The sequence below is a fragment of the Pleurodeles waltl genome, chromosome 2_2, assembly GCF_031143425.1.
Source record: "Pleurodeles waltl isolate 20211129_DDA chromosome 2_2, aPleWal1.hap1.20221129, whole genome shotgun sequence".
NCBI lineage: Eukaryota > Metazoa > Chordata > Amphibia > Caudata > Salamandridae > Pleurodeles > Pleurodeles waltl.
In genome coordinates this window covers 645,814,212-645,834,313 of record NC_090439.1, presented here as the reverse complement: position 1 = coordinate 645,834,313, position 20,102 = coordinate 645,814,212, and the positions used below count along the sequence as shown (strand labels likewise).

The window sequence follows — 20,102 nt, the reverse complement described above, 5'->3', positions numbered from 1 at the left end:
CACCTCACCCACCCCCACACACACACCTGCCATGGATTTGCCCTTGATATTAACTGGCAATAGGACATCCTCCCTTCGGTAAATGGAAGAGGGCACGACCGATCTAACAGCTCAGATTTGCTGTTGTTAAACACCGTCTTCTGTCTGCCTTTCTAAAAGTGACAGATAATAAAGTGTGTGTTGGTTATGGCCCTGGAGACACTGCACGTCACACTGCCCCGCTTCACACCACAGCCCTGGTCTCAACGATGCTGCAGAACGCTGTCACCAAGCTGCTGCCTGTACCGGGACCTGTAAGCACCGCATGTCGCATCATCCTGCTTCGCACCGCAGCCCAGACACTAACACCACCAGCGCCCCTGACTTTATCATCAGCCTGAAGTTCAAGCTGCAATGCAACTTCAAGGGCCCAACAACCCCTGCTCTGGCCTCTGGAACCAACGCCCGCCAACGCCTGCCGATGCTGGTGACGCCTCACTCCGGATCTCATTGCAAGGATCACAAAGCCCTACATTTCCAAGGTACTGTTTGCGGGGCTTCCCGTAGCTGACCTGCAACCCTGTGGTCAGCCTAAACTGTTGGATTTGTTGTTCATGATGCCGTGATAGCCCCTGGTGGAGCTATCGACTTCAAGGAACTGTATTTTTAAGTTAATTCTTGCAAATTGCATATCTTTATTACTGTATGTTGGATTGTTCTCATTTTGGTCTTGTTTTACACGGATAAATATTGGCTATTTTTCTAACACTGGTGTGGTGTCCGTTTGTAGTGTTTTCACTGTATTACTGTGTGTTATGTGCAAATGCTTTACACATTGCTTCTGAGATAAACCTGACTGCTTGTGCCAAGCTACCAAGGGGGTGAGCAGGAGTTATGTGAGTTGGGTATCCCAAATACCCGGACTAAAGTGAGGGTCCCTACTTGGGAAGGTTATAAACTGACTGCCAACTAGAGATCCCATTCTAACAGTATGGGAAAGAGTCGTTCAGGTCAAATAAATGGAGTGTATTCTGTGCACATCCAAAGTATTTGGCTCCACATATTCATCTAAGAGAAGAAAGAAAACTGTCAGAACCATATTCTGCAAGCAGTTGCAATCTGACTGTCCAGATCCTAGTACTCTACCTAAACTGCAAAGGATCAACGTCTCTGGGACAAACTAAGAAAGGGTGCACTGCAGAGCAAAGCACATATTTCAGTTATCTCACTTCCAGAACAGATGGGCACCAGAAAAATAACTTTGGCTGATAGAAATTTCAAATTTGGAATCAAGTGTCTGAAAGGCATGGAGCTGAGGTCTGTGAAGGATCAAAGGATGATCCCAAGATCTAACTCGGAAAGGAACAAAAAAAAAAACTTTGAAGGAGGCAGACAACCCACTCACCCAGTGGCTAGCTATCAGAATAAATAAAAAAAAAGGCTGAATAGCCACTCACCCACGGATGGATACATCTCGTCCTCCCTTAAAAGAACCTCAGACTTCAACGTTTTGCCAATTACTAGCATAAACCTTGAGAGTTTGAAGATCAGGGCCAGTCTGAACTTCAGTGTTTCCATCTTGAGGGAGGAAAGTGGCAAGGATACTTGTATCCCTTTTAAGTTCAGGATATGCCTGCCTCAAGGTTGAAGATGAAGTAGCACTCTAGCTTCCCTTTTAAACATAGCACTGGAATTGCAGTCACCTTGTCCAATAAGTCCTGGATGCTCTACAGAAGAATACATTGACAATATGGGCACTGAAGAGATGTAGCAGAGTGGAAGAATTCCAGGGGGGCCTTCTGAAATTGGGTCTTGTGCTCAATCTCTATTGTCTAGAGCACCTTGGTGTCCGAGATTGAGGCATGCCAAACATTAAAGGAATCCTAAAGTTAGCCCCCACTCGCCTTGGAAAATCTGGAGGTGGACAGACAGCTGGCAGGTTTGAAGGAGAAACTGACAGTGAATGGAGCCCCCGGTCATGGCCTCTTGCTCCAACCCTCCTTGCCAGAACCCCTAGGAGCTGAGGGATGCCAAAAAAGGATCCCCTGACCCCACAGGACAGAAGGGCTAACTGGTGTTAACAGTCTGGATTCTCAGGCAATTTCTTCCACAGGTCTTCCAAATGGGTGCTGAAGCCCCACTTAAAGGTGCATCAGAATGGACTTCTGGGAATTATTTGCCTTCCATGACATTAAAATATGTTGGTAAGCAGCCACAGAGTAATGACAGGGAGCTCCAAATCCACCGTTATCCATTCACAGTAGAGGACCCTCGATACAGCACCTCACAAGGTCAGGCTCTTGGGCTACTTCTTCTGGTAATGGAAGAAGAAGAAATCCTCCTCCTCTGATGGAACAGTGTCAGGGAAGTAAAGAATAGCCCATGGTTACTGTAAAACCTCAGATAGTTATTTGCCCTTGCCAAAGGTCCAGCTCCTCTAGCCCACAGAGGCACTGAAGGCCCCTCTCTGAACTGCAATGCTTGTAAATCAACAACTGCAGCACCTTAGTCTATAGAGAAAGGTCCACTAACCAAAGGGTATCCCTTCTGGGGTTCAGGCACCTCCACGAGGAAGGAGAGGGGGAAATTCTGTTATGTGCCACACCTGTGCACCACTCCTCCATGTACAGTTTTGTGATCCAAGTATTTTTGTTCCGATGTGACCCAATCCAGAACCTGCACCAATTTTACTGTTGCATCATGATACAGCTTTCTAACTTATGTCTGAGTGATACGTTTTAAAATCGCACCATAAGCCATTGGCTTTTAGCTCAAGTGGACTACAATAAAATGAAGACGACTTTCTTAAAGAAAACGTTTCTATTTTGGGACTACTATGTAAGGCACCTAAATATAAATTAAATGAAACCCTAGAAGATTTTTATTTTATTAAACTTTTTTTTGGTTATACTCAGGCAAGAATGTTTTTTCTACACAAAAGGGACATACAATCATTATTCTTTCAGTATTGCTTTATTTAAAACATGTTTAAAAACCAATCAATTTCAAAATAGAAACTACGGCTATAAATATTCTGCCATTTGTACCTGAACATTTTTTCTCTCAAAAGCCACAAAAGAAAATTTGATAGAACACTCAAATGTGAGCCACTGGAATTTTTTCAAGTCTAAACAATACAATAAAATGTAATATATAATCATAATTGTGTTGTTTTGTAAATTAAGGTTGCACAGCCTTTAGAAATATAGCATTACGCTAAATTTCTGTGCAGACATTCGAACCAACATTTGGTGTTGTGTTTAAAAATGTTAGACATCCTTCAATAAATTTCGGAGTAGTCTATGGATCCGCAGGTTCGGTTTCTTTTTGTACCGAGGGAGCATGAACTCTCACTTAAAGCACTCATCTACATTAGGAGTCGCTTCCTTCCCACCACTATATAGTAATTATACATTTTATTAAGTATGCTAGCTCATTGCAATCACGAATCACTGCGTGACTCCTCCCCAGTTCATTACAAAGATGTAAAAAGATTATTGACTAAAGTGAAAATATTGTCACTGCTTAGACTACTCAAAGGCTGTTTGCAGTTACTTTCGCTCAATAAAAATTATTTTATTGTGGATTGAGCAATACTTTGAGAAGGCCTACAAAACAGAAAGGAGTTACTGTATAGGAATATTTTAGGCTAACACCACTGTTGCGACAGTCGTAAAAAGAAACTTGAGGACATGAAAATTTGTGAAATGTGTTTTTTTTGGTTGCTCTGTAAAAGGTGTCAAAAACTAACAAAGTGATAGTCTAAAAATCTTTAAGAAAAATCATATAAAAATGGCTGGTTCAATTTGTTGCAGTAAAAGAGAAAAAAATTATTTGGATAAAGATAGACTACACTGAAACGTTCTCTGATTTCTCCCAAGTCGAAATATGAATCTATATGTGCACATCTACTCGTGTTTGTGTTCATTGCCTTACATGAAAGCCTAGATTGAATCTTACATTTTATATGAATTGTAGAAACAGCACCTGTCGAAATTAACTTACTACAGAGTCACGCACGTCATGCCTGAGTTACTCAAGCACATATCAGCCCTGTGCTGGAACAGCTATCCTACTGCAGTACTGTGCAGTTTATCGCTTCTGGCATAGATAGACTCCTTCACTATGCACCATTCTTCTGCCACAACCTCCGTATTAGTTCATCTGCTGATGAAATGGGGACCACCCCGGGTAGCACGCCGGAGCTCCTGCTTTTGGTGAAGCAGATCCAATATGGATTTAGTGCAATACTCTCCTCTGCAGGGGCCTCCTTTATTGTGGACAAGTCGCCTCTGGCCTTCAAATGGGATACAATGGTAGCCATGGCTGCTTAGGGCTTCCATATCAACCTGGTCAGCTGGGACGTAAGGCTTTGCCCACATGGAGATGGATACTTTATAAGGTCCTAAACAATGCTGTAGGTGTACTTGGTCACTTCTTAGTCTGACAAATGTACTTTTTACTCACCCAGGTATGGTCATACTAAAGAGCTGGACGTGAACACTAGTGCAGAAATAATTTTTCATGGAAGAGCTAGTTTTGCCAGAAGAAAAGCAGTTCTAATTGCCAGGATGGTTTGCCTTCATGTTGAATTTTCCACAAAGCACAATCCATAAAGTCTTCAAGTACATGAAGCACAGATTAGGAAGTTAGTTGTCTGTCCGGTCTGCAGACACACCCTGCAGTGACTTTCAGCTGAATGTCTTTGTCCTAAGGCTGCTGTTGATACTGCCCTTCTGTCGCTGTGTAGAAGTCATCCAGCACACTCTGCAAATAGTCAAACGTGGGCCTTTCTTCAGCCTTGTCCTTCCAGCACAAGTGCATGATTTCATACAACTCCTCTGGACAGTTTTCCATGCGTGGAATCCGATAGCCACGCTGAAGGGCGGTCATCACTTCACCATTGCTCATGCCTACGAAGAAAACAAACACATCATTAGAAAATGACCAATGTCCAACCTTCTCTCCACAAATAGACCGATGTGAAATAGTGCTGCACCTTATACGCATGTTCTTACAGTTCCTGCGCTAGACATTCAGCAAACATTGGGTAGTTGGTCAAAATGGCTACAATTAACCGTATGTGTTCTAGTAAATAATTTTTTCCTATAAATTAAGCACTAGACAGTGGCAATTACAGGTCATAACACGATTTCAAAGAACTAGCACAAGCAAATCCTTTTAGCACTTTTTCTCTATGGTTTGGAGCCTAAGCTTGTCATGCCTAGGGACTCTACTTAAACTTATTTTCAGGCCTTTTTTTTTTTTTTTTTTACACAAACCATGAGTTTGTTACGTTTCTGTAATGAGGGATGTATCCTAGCAATTGGGGATTCCTTTTGGTTGGGCCTGTACTGTCTTGCATATGCTTGAGCACCTGCTGGAAGAACACAAATAAAAATGTAAAAATCGGTTATGGGATGATATCCAGAGGAAATCTCAATGTTTAGGAAACATTGGTTTGCAGATTTGTCTCTAAGAAAATTGGGTAATCTGGCTACACAACCTTGAATGTTTCTTTAAACGCCTAGGCCCCAAGACTGAAGCATCAAATAAAGGCTGCCACACTTCACAACCAAATATGCGACAGAGACCAGTAAAAAATACGGCGGTTGCTAATGAACATCTACCATTTTGTTTCCTAGCCACACGCTCTGGTACAGGTGCAGTTATTGGAGAGCCTAAAGATGTCTGGACTTCTCCAGATAATAGTGACAACTGATATATGTCTTTTCCAAGGGTGCCTCATCAAAATCTTGTAAGGGCTTCAGAATCCAATTGGTATGAATAGCCTTAAGTTTAAATTCCAATATATTGGAAGTATGGTACTTCTGCCTTCTCTTTCCTTGAATGCTGCTGAATGCCAGATGTCTGATGTCTTCTTTTCCTAGGAGTCATCACTGAGTAGTGTTATTTATAATACGGCTTTCTCAACCCAGATCTCACTCTCTCCATATCAACCCTGTAAACAGAGATCCCTTCACCGCTGCTAGATCCTCCATGCTTCCCTTCTACTCTCCACCACTGTTTACAATCCGAGCTCGATCTTTGATCCATTCCCTCATTTCCTACTCGCATCTCTTCTATTCATTCCACTGGGTAATCGTTTACAATTCTGCAATTATAAAACAAAATGATCAAACGTTTTCCCTGCATGCGCATCATGTGATGTGAATCTTTCAAGAGATGTTCAATATGGCAATTATTCATTGTATGAAGCATTTTTGTTAACCTCTTAGAGGCTGGGCCTCCCCCCCCCTTTACCCCCCCAGTGCTGAGCCCTTTTTTGGCTATTTGGGGTAGTTCGTGCTTAGGCCTTCATAACCTTTTGTCAACATAAGCTAATCACGCCAAATTTGCGTCCTTTTTTTCCAACAGCCTAGGGATTCTAATGGTACCCAGAGTGTGTGGTTTCCCCTGGAGGAGACCAAGAAATTAGCCAAAATACAGTGAAAAAAATTTTTTTTCTCCAAAAAATTGGAAAAAAGGGCTGCCGAAGAAGGCTTGTGTTTATTTCCCTGAAAATGGCATCAACAAAGGGTTTCTGGTGCTAAAATCACCATCTTCCCACCCTTCAGGAACTGGCAGACTTGAATCAGAAAACCACATTTTTCAACACAATTTTGGCATTTTACTGGGACATACCCTATTTTTACTATTTTTGGTGCTTTCAGCCTCCTTCCAGTTAGTGACAAGAATGGGTCTGAAACCAATGCTGGATCCTGGAAAGCTAAACATTTCTTAAAAGTAGACAACATTCTGAATTCAGCAAGAGGTCATTTGTGTAGATCCTACATGGTTTTCCTACATAAAATAACAGCTGAAATAAAAACATATTGAAAGTGAGCTGAAAAAAACAGCCAATTTTCTCCACGTTTTACTCTGTAACTTTTTCCTGCAATGGCAGATTTTTTAAAGCAATATACTGTTACGTGTGCTGGACTCTTACGGTTGCGAGGATATATAGGGCTTGTAGGTTCATCAAGATCCCTAGGTACCCAGAGCCAATAAATGAGGTGCACCTTGAATGGGTTTTCATTCTATACTGGGTATACAGCAATTTATTTGCTGAAATATAAAGAGTGAAAAATAGGTATCAAGAAAACCTTTGTATTTCCAAAATGGGCATAAGATAAGGTGTTGAGAAGCAGTGGTTATTTGCACATCTCTGAATTCCGGGGTACCCATACTAGCATGTGAATTACAGGCCATTTCTCAAATAGACGTCTTTTTTACACACTGTCTTACATTTGGAAGGAAAAAATGTAGAGAAAGACAAGGGTCAATAACACTTGTTTTGCTATTCTGTGTTCCCCCAAGTCTCCCGATAAAAATGGTACCTCACTTGCGTGGGTAGGCCTAATGCTCACGACAGGAAACGCAACATGGACACATCACATTTTTACATTGAAATCTGACGTGTTTTTTGCAAAGTGCCTAGCTGTAGATTTTGGCCTTGAGCTCAGCCGGCACCTAGGGAAACCTACCACACCTGTGCATTTTTGAAAACTAGAGACCTAGGGGAATCCAAGATGGGGTGACTTGTGGGGCTCTGACCAGGTTCTGTTACCCAGAATCCTTTGCAAACCTGAAAATGTGGCTAAAAAAAACACTTTTTCCTCACATTTCGGTGACAGAAAGTTCTGGAATCTGAGAGGAGCCACAAATTTCCTTCCACGCAGCGTTCCCCCAAGTCTCCCAATAAAAATGGTACCTCACTTGTGTGGGTAGGCCTGGTGCCCGCGATAGGAATAGATCACACAACGGTCAATGTTGGTTCTTACATGAGGCAGCTGTTGACCCTGGGGTGATCCATTCCTGACGCAGGCACTAGGTATAGGCACTCAAGTGGGGTAGTGTTTTTATCAGGACAGGTGAGGAATCACTGGGTGGTAGGAATTTTGTGGATCCCAGCATATTCCTGTAGTTTGTGTGACAGAAATCTGAGAAAAATAGAGTTTTTATTCAACATTTCATCTTTGCAGGGTATTCTGGGTAAGAAAACTTTGGAGAATCCACACAAGTCACACCTCTGTGGACTCCCCCGAATGTCTAGTTTCCAGAAATGTTTGGGTTTAGTATGTTTCTCTATATGGCCGCCGAACCCAGGACCAAAAACACAGGTGCCTGATTTACAATACCAGTTTGTTTTGTGATAGATCATTTTGATGTCTCCACAATATGATTTGGGCGGTAGAATTTGGGGCTGAACTAAATTGGGGAGCTCCCAAGAGAGCACTCTGTCTCTTTGCTTGCCGCTGCATTCACCTGCTCTCTGGGTTGGGCAAACCCACTATTACCCCGTTGCACAGACTGTGCTTGCGAAGGGACAGCAGGACTGTCCTCTTTACCTCGCTCATAATTTACTGGAAGAGGAGTTATCGAATGGGACTCCTCTGACTGAAAAATCACTCCCAGAGTCTGCGCCATTGTCCTATCCCTCAGATGCTGTTTCAGTCTCTGATCCTATGTCAGAGCTGTCCTCTATAACCCGAGTGACGGCAACAGTCATCCATCAAGAAGCCATCTTTGCTATTGGCTAAAATGTTGCTCTAAAACACTAGCCTACGTAGACAGTCACAAAATCGATGGTGTGTGTGAGATACGTGCAACAGTAGAGGCCACCTTACCTGCGCTTCTTCCCTCAATCAGCACGTTCTTTCAAGACACTCAAAATACACCTTGTCACATACCATTCGTCACAGTCTTTAGCACCTCCTGCACCCAGTCCAACAATCATTATTGGTGCTCCCACTACTTCCTCCTCGGATTCCCTCATTACCACCCAGCAAAAGTGCCCTTCATCTCTCCATAGCCCCCCACCCCGCACATACATTTCATTTGTATTATAGCGCAGGTAATGGCTGACTTTACTAATGTACTCAGCTATTGACATAAAATACAGATTTGCTCTTTGCAGTAGGCATATAAACCTTCTGCGCTTCTTTGTGGCACTAAAACTGCCACTAGACAAAAGTCTGATCCTTTTGTAGCAGAAACATAATCACAATACTTACTTGACTTTTTTATTGCTGCCTAAAAGCTACAGGTGAAATGCGTCAGTTGAAGTATGTGCATTGCTTTGAAGACGCAAGCTGCAACTGCAAGACAACTGGTGGCAAATATATGTATATATATAAAATATATATATATAGAGAGAGAGAGAGAGATCACTTTTATATGTGGGTCTGGTTTTCCTGGGGCCCGATCGCAGCCCCCAGGGAAACCACACATGTATTGACAAAAGTGATCTATATCTATATATATATATATATATATATATATATATATATATAATTATCTCTATATAGATATATCTATCTACATAGATAGATCTATATATATAGATCTATCTATAGATATATCCATGTAGATATATCTACATAGATCTATCTCTCTCTCTATATATATATACATACATATGTATATATATATATATATATTTTTTTTTTTACTAGTAGTTGTATGGTTTCCTTGGGGGCCCCCAGGGAAACCCTACAACTACTATAAAAAAATATTGCCCCCACAGGGGGTCACCCTGCCAGTGGGCAACCTCCTGTCCATTTCTTTTTTTTAAATTATTATTATTTTAAAATAAAATTTAGCCCCGGGGGGGGGCCAGGAAACACTTTCAGGAAGAGTCTCCCTTTCTTACGAGGCCTTCCTGAATGTGGGGAAGGCCGTTTGGGGCCGTTTTCCCCATCGGAGCAGGAAGCGGCCGTAAACATGATGACGTCAGTCACAAAGGGGCAGGTGGGGGTGCGGGGGGAGACACGGAAAAGCTTCTGTGTCTCCCGGGGACAAAAAAAAAAATCCTCAGGTGCGTCCCTGGTGTCGGCCACTGGTCGTAACCCGCATCAGGGAGGTAGTGCGGGCGTCGGCCAGTGGCCGACGCCCGCACCCAAGGGGTTAAATTGTGCTCTGTTTGAAACAGGGGACTACAGTCAGTTAGATGCCCAATAGGCACTACATCCAGCAAAGAAACCAATTCAAATTATCTTAAAATAGACTCCTCGCCAAGCTATAGGTGATTCTAGAATAGCAACTGGAAGCCCAAATGTGTCTTCTAAAATAACCTATAGTGTCTCAAAAAAAACAGTTTAAAGTAAAATATATTAATTTTGGTGGGAGGATGACCTGATAGGAAAGGTGTATGGCATCTTGTCGGCACTAAGGGAAGACCTACACTTTGCTCTCTTCCTTCCCTATCGTTGCCTCTGCCTACCATCTAGAGTGTTGATTGGAACCTTCGTTTACATGGAGTGCCTTTCGGCTTCATTATACAGGAGGGTACAGAACTCCAAGTTGGTCAAACTTCCTACATCATCTGACCTGTGCCTCGCCAGAGCCCTGCAAGCAGTCACTACAGAGTGAAAGTCAGGAGTCGCACCAGGAATGAAATGAGGTACTACAGAGTGCCTTCAAGCCATCTTAGTTAAGACATTACTTGTATGTCGAGTCCCCTTCATCTAAAGGGTGTGCTAACTTTGAAAACTTTCACCCACATTAACTAACATTCATGCAGTGCTGTGTGTGAGAGGGAAAACAGTACTCAGTGCCAGACTTGGCATGAGTCATATGTCGATGAAATCATAGACCATGCATTCATTAAGAAAAAGCCATAGTAGTTTGTGGCTAAACATTGAGCTTGGAAACTAAGATAAGCTAGTCATGGCTGGTGTGAAATGTTTAGCCACGGTACTCCCTCAGTTCAAATTTCAACACAAGGACAACTGCCCAAGCATAAGCTATATACCATGTAATTACTCAGTAATTGCACATGTGAAGTGTAGGAATAAAACACAATTGCTTGCTCTTTGATCGAACCTCGTTTCATTTAGTCTAGAATTTCATGGATCGCCAGGACACGTGGTTTTAGTATATCTGGTTTTGCCTAACATCTATGGGTGTTTTGCCCTGTTATTGCCTCATTACTTCACTGGTAGATCATGGAGGGTTGCTCTACAGCAAAAAGCCATTTCAATGCTGTGTGTTTCACATTTTAGTGCTAAATATTTTTTCCATACACGTCAATTAGTGCTACTACTTGCACTAATAAGCACTATTATTCATAGTGTGAGCACATTTGCAAACAAAGTAAACTGGAGCCTTTGAATGGATATCATTACACATCTCATGTATGTAGCCTAAAATAAAGAGCCCAGAGAATTGTTTCAGTATTCTCTCCCAAAAGTTACCTTCTGACCTAAATAAAGAAAGAAAATTCAAGTAGTAATTTTCAAGAGTTGACATTTCCAGTGTAAAAATACCTTATTATACTATGTTAATATCATTGTTAAACTTGGCATTCTATCCGTGGTTTTCCCCTTAACATTTTGTCTTCCACTCTCCTTTTTTGCTGGCTTTAGGACTCTGCACACTTTACCACTGCTAATCAGTGCTTGTGGTGTCTCCTTAAAACATGGTAGTATTGACTCATACCGAATTGGTATATTTAATGTACTTGTATGTCCCTATAAATGTGTCTCAGGACTGATATTGCCGCCTGTGGGCGCATTTTTAAACTGACATTTCGACCTGTCAAAATAAAAATGTTGCCAAGCTGAAAACTTTTAATGCAAGTAAGTCACACCTAAGGTAGACCCTCGACAGCTCATAGGGCATGGTGCAGTGTATTTAAATAATGTGACTTGTAATTTTTTGTTTTACAAGTCTTGGTAATAAAAAACTCTTATGTTTCTTTTTCACTACTTTAAGAAATTCCTCTCTCATACGCCAATAGTGGAGTTACCTTATTACATCTAACAAGTGATCATTTCCAAATTGAAGCATGTAACCAGTTAATGTTGGTGTCCTCTCTCGTGGTGAAGTTTGATTTTAAATAACATTTTTTAAATGTCACTTTAGAAAGTTGGCATTTTCCTTTCCTCGCCATTTAGTGCCCGTAGCCTGTCTCTGGATCACATGTCTTGGTGTAGCTGACAACTGGACTTTGTGTATTCCTCATAGTCAGCCACACACAATAGAGAGCTTACGTGTGCCTGGATAGGCCATCACTGGCAAGATGGAATGCTGGAGCTGGACACAGCCCTACCTACACTTGTATAAGCTTTGTCCTGCCTCTAAACAAAGGAATGCATACCCCCTGTCCTTAGTCTGAAGCCAGGTCAGGGAAGGCAGGATGCCTGTGGAATTTGAAGGGAAGCCTGTAGAAGCTTCTCCCACTTCAGAGGACGGCCCAAGTACAAATATTGAACCCCAGACACAGCACACATCAGTACACTTCTGGGCTTGTGGATACTCTGCCAGGAAGAAGGACTGCTGTTCAGCTGAAAGATGAGCCAATCTGCTGGACTACTGCTCTGAAGAACTGCTGCCCTACTGTGCTGACTTGCTGCCCTCTTCCCTGGGTGAGAAGGACTGGATCTGCATCCGTTGAATCGAGGGCCCCAAAGTGACTCCAATGGCTAGTTGGCTGGCCTACTGACTACAGCCTCAGGGACAAAAGCTCCAACAACTTTGAATTAAACACCTATACTCTGCCATACATAAGTCCCACAATGCCAAGTGGTGTCACCCCAATCCTGGACCCTTGGAAGTGGGCCTGAAGGTGCTCTGCCAGCCCATTTGTGGATCCAGTAGAACCAACATATCTCCTCTGTGGCACAACCCCGAGCAGAACCAATGCATCTGCAAGTCTTCTCCCAGCGCAAGGACTCCGCATCGACCACACAGACTGCATTAGAACCACAACTCTAAGAAACTTCATAGACGCAGGTCCCCTTGCATTGCAAACCTCTTGTCAACAGCAGCTTTGACAACAGGACCTCATATCACAGCCTGGCAGCTGTTTGGAACTACAGCATCGCCCTGACTGCACAATGTATCCTCAATGCCACACTCTCGCATCACAAGCCTTCATTGTTGGGATCCTTGACAATACAGGACTGTGCATTCCAGCTCCTCAGAACCGATGCCTCAGCTCTGCTGCACCACACATCCTCAACATGGAACCTCGCAACATTCTGTAACCAGGACGTAAGGTACTCTTGTTCAGATGGCCTAAAAGGGTCCCTGTAGCTGGTCCATTCTCCATCACTTTTGGCCTGAACTTGTGACTCTGTCCCAGTCCTGTGAGAGCAGATATCCACAGATGGCACTTGGTGCTTTTGACACCATTTCTCTGAAGTCTTTATAATTGCATATCTTTGATTCTACGGATTTGGATTTTTGTTGTTTTGGGCTTGTTTTATTTACTAAAATGTACCCTATATTTCTAAATTGGTGTGGGATTTTTCTTGTGCTGTATTTTCACTTTAATACTGTTGGAAGTGCTGAATAAACACACATTGCCTCTAAGTTAAGCCTGACTAATCTGTGCCAAGCTACCATAGGATTGAGCACGGTTTAATTTGGGGTTTGCTTGTGCCTCACTGTTAGACCTGGCATCCTTGGTGTGGTCTTCCTGTCTTTTTTGCCTCTGCTTCCCATTTTTAGACTGTGTGCTGGACTGTTTTTGCTGTTTTTGGTACTCTGGGCACTGTACTACTGCTGACTGGTGCTAATGTGCAAGTGATCCTGTGTAAATTGTATGAGTAATTGGCTTTTTCCTGATTGGCATATTTGATTTACTAGTAGTCCCTAGTAAAGTGCACTAGACGTGCTGAGGGTCTGTAAATCAAATGCTACTAGTGGGCCTGCAGCACTCACTGTGCCACCCACACTAGTAGCCCTGTAAACATGGCTCAGACCTGCCACTGCAGAGTTTGTGTGAGCAGTTTTAAACTGCCAATTCGACCTGGCAAGTGTACCCACTTGCCAGGCCCAACCCTTCCCTTTTTGTACATATAAGGCACACCTAAGGTAGGCCCTAGGTAGACCAATGGGCAGGGTGCTGAGTATGTTAAAGGTGGGACATGTAGTAATGTGTTTTACATGTCCTGACAGTAAAATACTGACACATTTGTTTTTCACTGTTGCAAGGCCTATCTCTCCCATAGGTTAACATGAGGGCTGCCTTTAAATCATATTTAAGTGCAGATTCCTTTTGGGTGCAGATAGAAATATGGAGTTTGGTGTCCCTGAACTCACAATTAAAAAATACATCTTTTGGTAAAGTTGGTTTTTAGATTGTCAGTTTGAAAATGCCACTTTGAGAAAGTGGGCATTTTCTTGCTTAAACTATTCTGTGACTCTGCTTACTTGTGTATTTCCTGTCTGGGTCAGACCGACAGTTGGGCTGTTTGTGACTCCCCTCTAGTCAGTGACACAAAAGGAGCTGGGGTGTAGCCTGCATATCCTGATGGGCCATCTGGGCTAGTGTGGACAGAGGAGTGGTCACTTACACTTGAATGGGCTGTGCCTGCCCTTACAAAATGCAATCTCCAACCCCCTGGTGCGAGTCTGGAGCCAGGCCTGGGCAAGGCAGGAACTTGTGAACAACAGAGACTTTCCTTTGAAGTTTGCCAACTTCAAAGGCAGAAAGGGGTATACGTAGTGGACCCAAAACCCCATATTTTTAGATCACTTCAAGGATTCAAGAGGAGCCTTTGCCAGGAGAGAAGAGCTGAAGAGTTGAGAAGACTGCTGCCCTTGTCTGTGACTGTGCTTTGTTGGGCTATCCTGCAGTTGCTGCTTCTGCCTGTGGCCAGGGGACAAAGGCCGGAATTTGTGGTATATTCTTGCTTGAGAAGTGTCTCTAAAGGCTTGGGCTGAGCTTGCCTCTTGTTCTGAAGCCTCAGGGACTGCAAACACTTCACCAACCAGTCTCTGAGTCTGCTTGCTGTGGGCTCTAGCTTGCCAGAGAGTACCATTCCAGTTCCTGGGCTCCTGGAAGTGAATTTCTGGTGAAAATCAAGTGAAACGATGCTGGATGATACTGTACGACTTCACAAAAGACACCGCTGCCCGAAAGTGCTGCCTGGACCTGGACCTCACCGAGGCGCGACGACCTCGCCATCAAAGCAGGCCCGACGTCGCTGCAGCCACTGACATCCACTGGAACTCATGAGTTGGAGTGTCGTACACCAGACGTTCTTGACACCCGACTCCATCGCAGTGCTTGTGACCCAGTGACGTGACCGCGACCCCGTGAGCTCGCCCCACAGCATTGTGACTTTGCTGGACTTCAACTTTACCAGAGGTGTCCCGGGAGCGAAGCCTCGCAACCGACGCCACTTCACCCTTACCGCTCTGCAGCAAAGACCCGATGCCTCTTCATGAAGCCTCCGCTCTTTCGCCCCGCAGCACCGGAACATATGCCGCATTGGAATCAGCAATGCCTTGCTCCGAGACTCCGTGCACCGGCTTGTTTTCTACACACTCGTTAAGGTACTGTACCTGGGGGTCCAAACGATTCCGTAAACGGCACCAATTGTGTTGCATTGTGGAAAACAACTCAGTCACGACACTGTTTAGCATCAAATTTGTTTTTAATTGCAAAAAGGCATATTTTTAACTGGGTTTGTTGGATTTTTGTTGTTTTGGTTTTGTTTGATTTAGTTGAATATTACCTATTTTTGTAAACTGATGTGGTGTCCATTTTGTAATGTTTTACACTGTATTACTGTGTATGTTGGTGCACATACTTTACACTGTATTACTGTGTATGTTGGTGCAAATACTTTACACATTGCCTTTGAGATAAGCCTGAATGCTTGTGCCAAGCTACCAAGGGGTTATCCTAATTGTGTATCTCCATTGCCCTGACTAGAGTGAGGGTCCCAGCTTGGACAGAGTGCAAACTTACTTCAAACCAGAGACCCCATTTCTATCATTGGTGGCAGCAGTGTGAATGGACTTGCATTTGTACTTGACATGCAGTGATTGAGTGTACACTGCTATTTTCATTGCAGACCATTACGTGGTTTGAATTTCTCATTGGGAACTCTTTTTTGCATGATCGTGCAACCACACGCAGAACACGAAAGACACATGACTTTCCACCAAGTTACTCGTCAAATCTCTAAACAGAGGGTAGATATTATTAACATGTGCTGCTCGAATCTTCATACATCAAATTAGTAGTTTACTTTCACTGGTCGGTGGACTTTGGTTGGTGAATGGAATATGTGTGTACAATTCAATTCACAAGCCATTTGACAGTCTTTCAAAATTGTGTAATTGCAACAGATGTTTTGGGTTGCAAGGGTTTTGGAAGAAAGGATTATGTTTTAAAAGAAAAGTTTCATTTGTTTCACAAGCAGCTGTCATTCGAAAGCGTCTCCTTATACAAAAATAAGCACACTTTACTGTTTGTACTGCACAAAATCTTTATACCATGGTTGTGTTGGTCATTCTTGTGCATGAAATGTGGTTCTGTGAGGCTACCATGGTTCTCCTACCTTCCAAGTTTCAAGGTGTACATTTTGCATTTAAACGCAATTGCTGGTGACTGAATAGAAGGAGAGAATATCTCTTTCAACAGTGCCAGACCTGTAATAAGCAGACTGGTTCTAAATACTACTGGATCTCCAGGGTTTGTTTACAGAAGACCATAGTAGAAAAGCACAAACATTGGTGGCATGACTAGTTAGAGCAAAGACACCCTTGGGAATCCTATTTAGGCAGACATCTGTTTTTTAGGTCGAGCATTGCAGCGCACAAGCGCTTCTTTTTCGACGTGTTGTTATGTATCTGGGCTTTTAACCATGCCCACTGCATGCCCATCACTATCACTCGTTCATGGGCTTTCCCTTCAAAGGTCCTTTCTTTTTGTTGGCAAATGCTTTACACTTGTCCCTCCTTGGGGAGGTTTAGTTACATCTTGGACATCGCCCCTGTTACATGGCTAATTGCAGTTTTGCCAATTAGTTTGACTGCAAGCGAACTTCTTTTTCCTTTTGTGTGCTGCTTCACGCTGATGCCGTGGAGCTTTGAATTGGCTTGCTTATGTGAAACTGTATTACTTTTAATTTTCAATTTATGTGGCAAGAAAAGTCCAGTTAGGCGTTTACAATGCTAACAGCTCTAACTCGAGCAAATGAGAGACCCATTGCATTGCAAATGCTTGTTCTCTCTGGTATCTGTAATGGGCCTCACCCTCCCAGACACACCATTTTGCATTATTGTGGACATAGACAAAAGAGTTGCTTTATTTACTTATTTACACCTCCCACAATGTCTAAAGTGAAAAGATTCGCTGTAGCTGCCCTTGTCTGAGAAGTAGCTCTTAATCTTTCTACATTGCCCGTTGTTTATTTTTTTTTTAGGTTTCAATTTTTTTCTCAGGATTTATTCCCTTTTTTGGTGCATGCTATGCATTTTGTTAAATCGGTCATCCTTTTTTTTTTTATTATTTCAAGAGTTTTTCTCATTCCACCTCCCCCTCCCCCACAAGTCATTTGGCTTGTGTTAGTTTAGTTTATGAGATTTATATAGCCCATGGCTACCGGAAGGCCTCCCAGCTCTGAAATGGAAAGTGTAGACTGCTGGATCATCTAATTAGGCCCCAACCAACCATGGTTTCAAATCCTTACGAAAGGAAAATTCCTGGCTATGTTGGCAAAGCTCCAGTAGGGGAGAGTTCCAAAGTTTGGCAGCTCTGTAGGCCATAGATTGTCCACCCCACTGAGATCTCTGAAAATTACGTCTCTTCATCCTATGAGGGCTATAGTAGGAGGCCACGGGCCTTAAAAGGGCTGGACCTCTGTTATGAAGAGCTTTGTGCATGATGCAGAGGACCTTAAATCATATATGTTGTTCCACCAGAAGCCAGTGGAGGGAAGGTATGGAGGTTTTAGCAGAATGATGCCTTGGGATTTTCATGAGGTGAACAGCAGTGTTCTGCACAACCTGCAGCGTCTTCACCACATACTGAGGTGAGCCAAAGTAGAGGGCATTACCGTAATCTAAATGTGAGATGACATGGGCCTGAACAATACGTTTTTGGGCTAAGAAAGAAAGCCAAAGACTTTCTTCAGCAACCTGAATACTTTGAAACAGGTGGTAGCACACTTTCTTGCTTGATGGTCCATAGTAAGGCTGGAGTCCAACCACACCCCCAGACTCTTTTTTTGCATTTAAGGAGATTGTAAAGACTCCAGACTTTCCCGAACGAGAGTCAGGGACCTATGCAGAAAGCTGTTGCCAATAACATAACCTCCAACTTGTCTTCATTCAGTTTTAGCTTGCATTCCACCATCCATCTGCCTATGTACTGAAGACAAGGCATTAGTTGAGATTGACTTGTGTTAGAATTTGAGGAGAATAAAATAACCGGCTGGGTGTCGTAGGCATTAGAAACCAATGACAATCCATAAGGACACACCATCTCTGCCAGTGGGTGCATATAAAGGTTAAAAAGTGTGGGGCTGAAGGAAGACCCATGTGGCACCCCACAATTCAGACAGAAACTGTCAGAAAGGTATGACCAATCAAGAATTTGAAAGGTGTGAATCCTGCAGAAAAGAAGTAAGCCATTTTAATACCAGGCCATTGATACCAGCTTTGGAAAGTCTTTGGATAAGAATGCTATGGTCCACAGTATCAAAGGCTGCACTAGGATCCAGGAGAATGATGGCAGCAGAGCCTCCTAGATCAAGATAACACCTTTGCTCTTCCACCACTGCCAGTAAAGCTGTTTCATTACTGTGTTGATGTCTAAATCCCATTTGAGTGGGATGTAAAATCTAATGATCCTCAAGAAAACCAGAGAGGTATTTGTTAACGTGCGTTTCCAAGAGCTTAGAGGCAACAGGAAGCAGGGAAATCAGCCTGTAATTATTCAGAAGAGCAGGGTCAAGATTGTTTTTTTTTTTTGCAGAGGTTTAACCATTGCGTGTTTCCATTGATGAGGAATCAGGCCAGTTGTAAATGATAAATTAAGTAAGTCAGTTAGGATGGGGCAATTATGTCCAAACCCTGGAAGAGAATACAGGGAGGTGCAGGGTCCAGTGGAAACCCATCTTATACCACACGTAAAAGGTGTTAGTCATTTAGTCAACTATTACTTAACTTGAGCAATAACAGTATTCAGTTTACTCTTCTAAAATCATTATCAATGGTATCCCCTCTAACAACCTCATTATAAGTTGCTCATGAATTCCGAATGGACTAGTAGTAAGAGTTGACGGCCCTTTTGAAATTAGAAGGTCCGCGATAACTCTAAATTCAGCTCATAATCCTCAATTAACCTCCTCACCCAACTGGAGTTACTGGTACTACAGTAATTGTAACTGCAAGGTAGCAGGGGTGGAGTTACCAGGTCAAATCTGGTGACCTTGTAATGCTGAATCCCTTTGCATTATGGGTGCAAATGCAACATGGTGCTCCTGAGCAACACAGTAAACCTTGTTCCTATAGCTCTGAAAGCACTGACTAGACCTAAAGCATGAACCAGTAAAATAACACCTTTAAAAACGCGGATCCTTGACAGTACACAAGTGGCACATTTTCAGTTCTAAAAAAAAAAAAGGTCACTTCGAATGCATAAACAATTTGGAATATATTTGAGCCACAGATAAATACCAACAGAAGGACGCAAGAGAGTCAATAAGCAAGGCTATTCCGTTTAAGTGGAAGAACGCTGTTTTATTCCAATGCAACTTAAATCAGTTTGCTGTACCTGGATAGGGGATTTTTCCAAAGGTGATTATTTCGTACAATAGGATTCCAAAGGACCATACATCAGACTTAATGGTAAATGAGCCGAAATTGATGGCCTCCGGTGCTGTCCACTTGATTGGAAATTTGGCACCTACAACAAAAAATAAAAAGTAAAAAAAATCTTTACATCCAAGACGTCGGAATTGACAATCATTTAAAAGAAGCGCCTAACGAAACAAAGTCAGAAGCCTCTGACGTGGTGCAATATTATGCTGTACCGATTTACCATTGGAAAGCAAGAATTCTTCAATTGAGACACTTTTGGCAGTTGTGGTTCGCCTCGCATAAAACGTATTTTACCCGAACATGGTAGTAAACTACAGCAAAACTTGAAAGACTGAAATAAATAATGCGTATTACTGCAAAAGAAATGTAAGATGGGTTTGGATTACAAATGACAAAATGTTCGAAGGATATACTTTAGGAAAGGAAGCCTGGGAACCATCAGTGACCAAAGCAAGATGTTTCTGTGAAAAACCACGCAAGGGGCAAAGATGTCTTACCATGATTTATATGTACTATACCAGGAGCTACATTTGACCTCTAAGTCCAAGACT

The 20,102-nt window shown here is 42.7% G+C and overlaps 1 protein-coding gene across 2 annotated transcripts in view; it reads right to left on the bottom strand.

Moving 5' to 3' along the window:
- Positions 1-2,930: 2,930 nt before the first annotated feature.
- Positions 2,931-20,102, bottom strand: part of LYN (LYN proto-oncogene, Src family tyrosine kinase) — a 265,777-nt gene continuing 248,605 nt past the window's right edge. For both annotated transcript variants that reach the window (XM_069220197.1, XM_069220195.1), the window contains exons 12-13: positions 19,505-19,636; positions 2,931-4,892 (exon numbers count right to left, since the gene is read on the bottom strand). In XM_069220197.1, the coding sequence (XP_069076298.1) occupies positions 4,690-4,892; positions 19,505-19,636 (335 nt within the window). In that variant the 3' untranslated portion in view covers positions 2,931-4,689. The remainder of the gene's footprint in view (positions 4,893-19,504; positions 19,637-20,102) is intronic.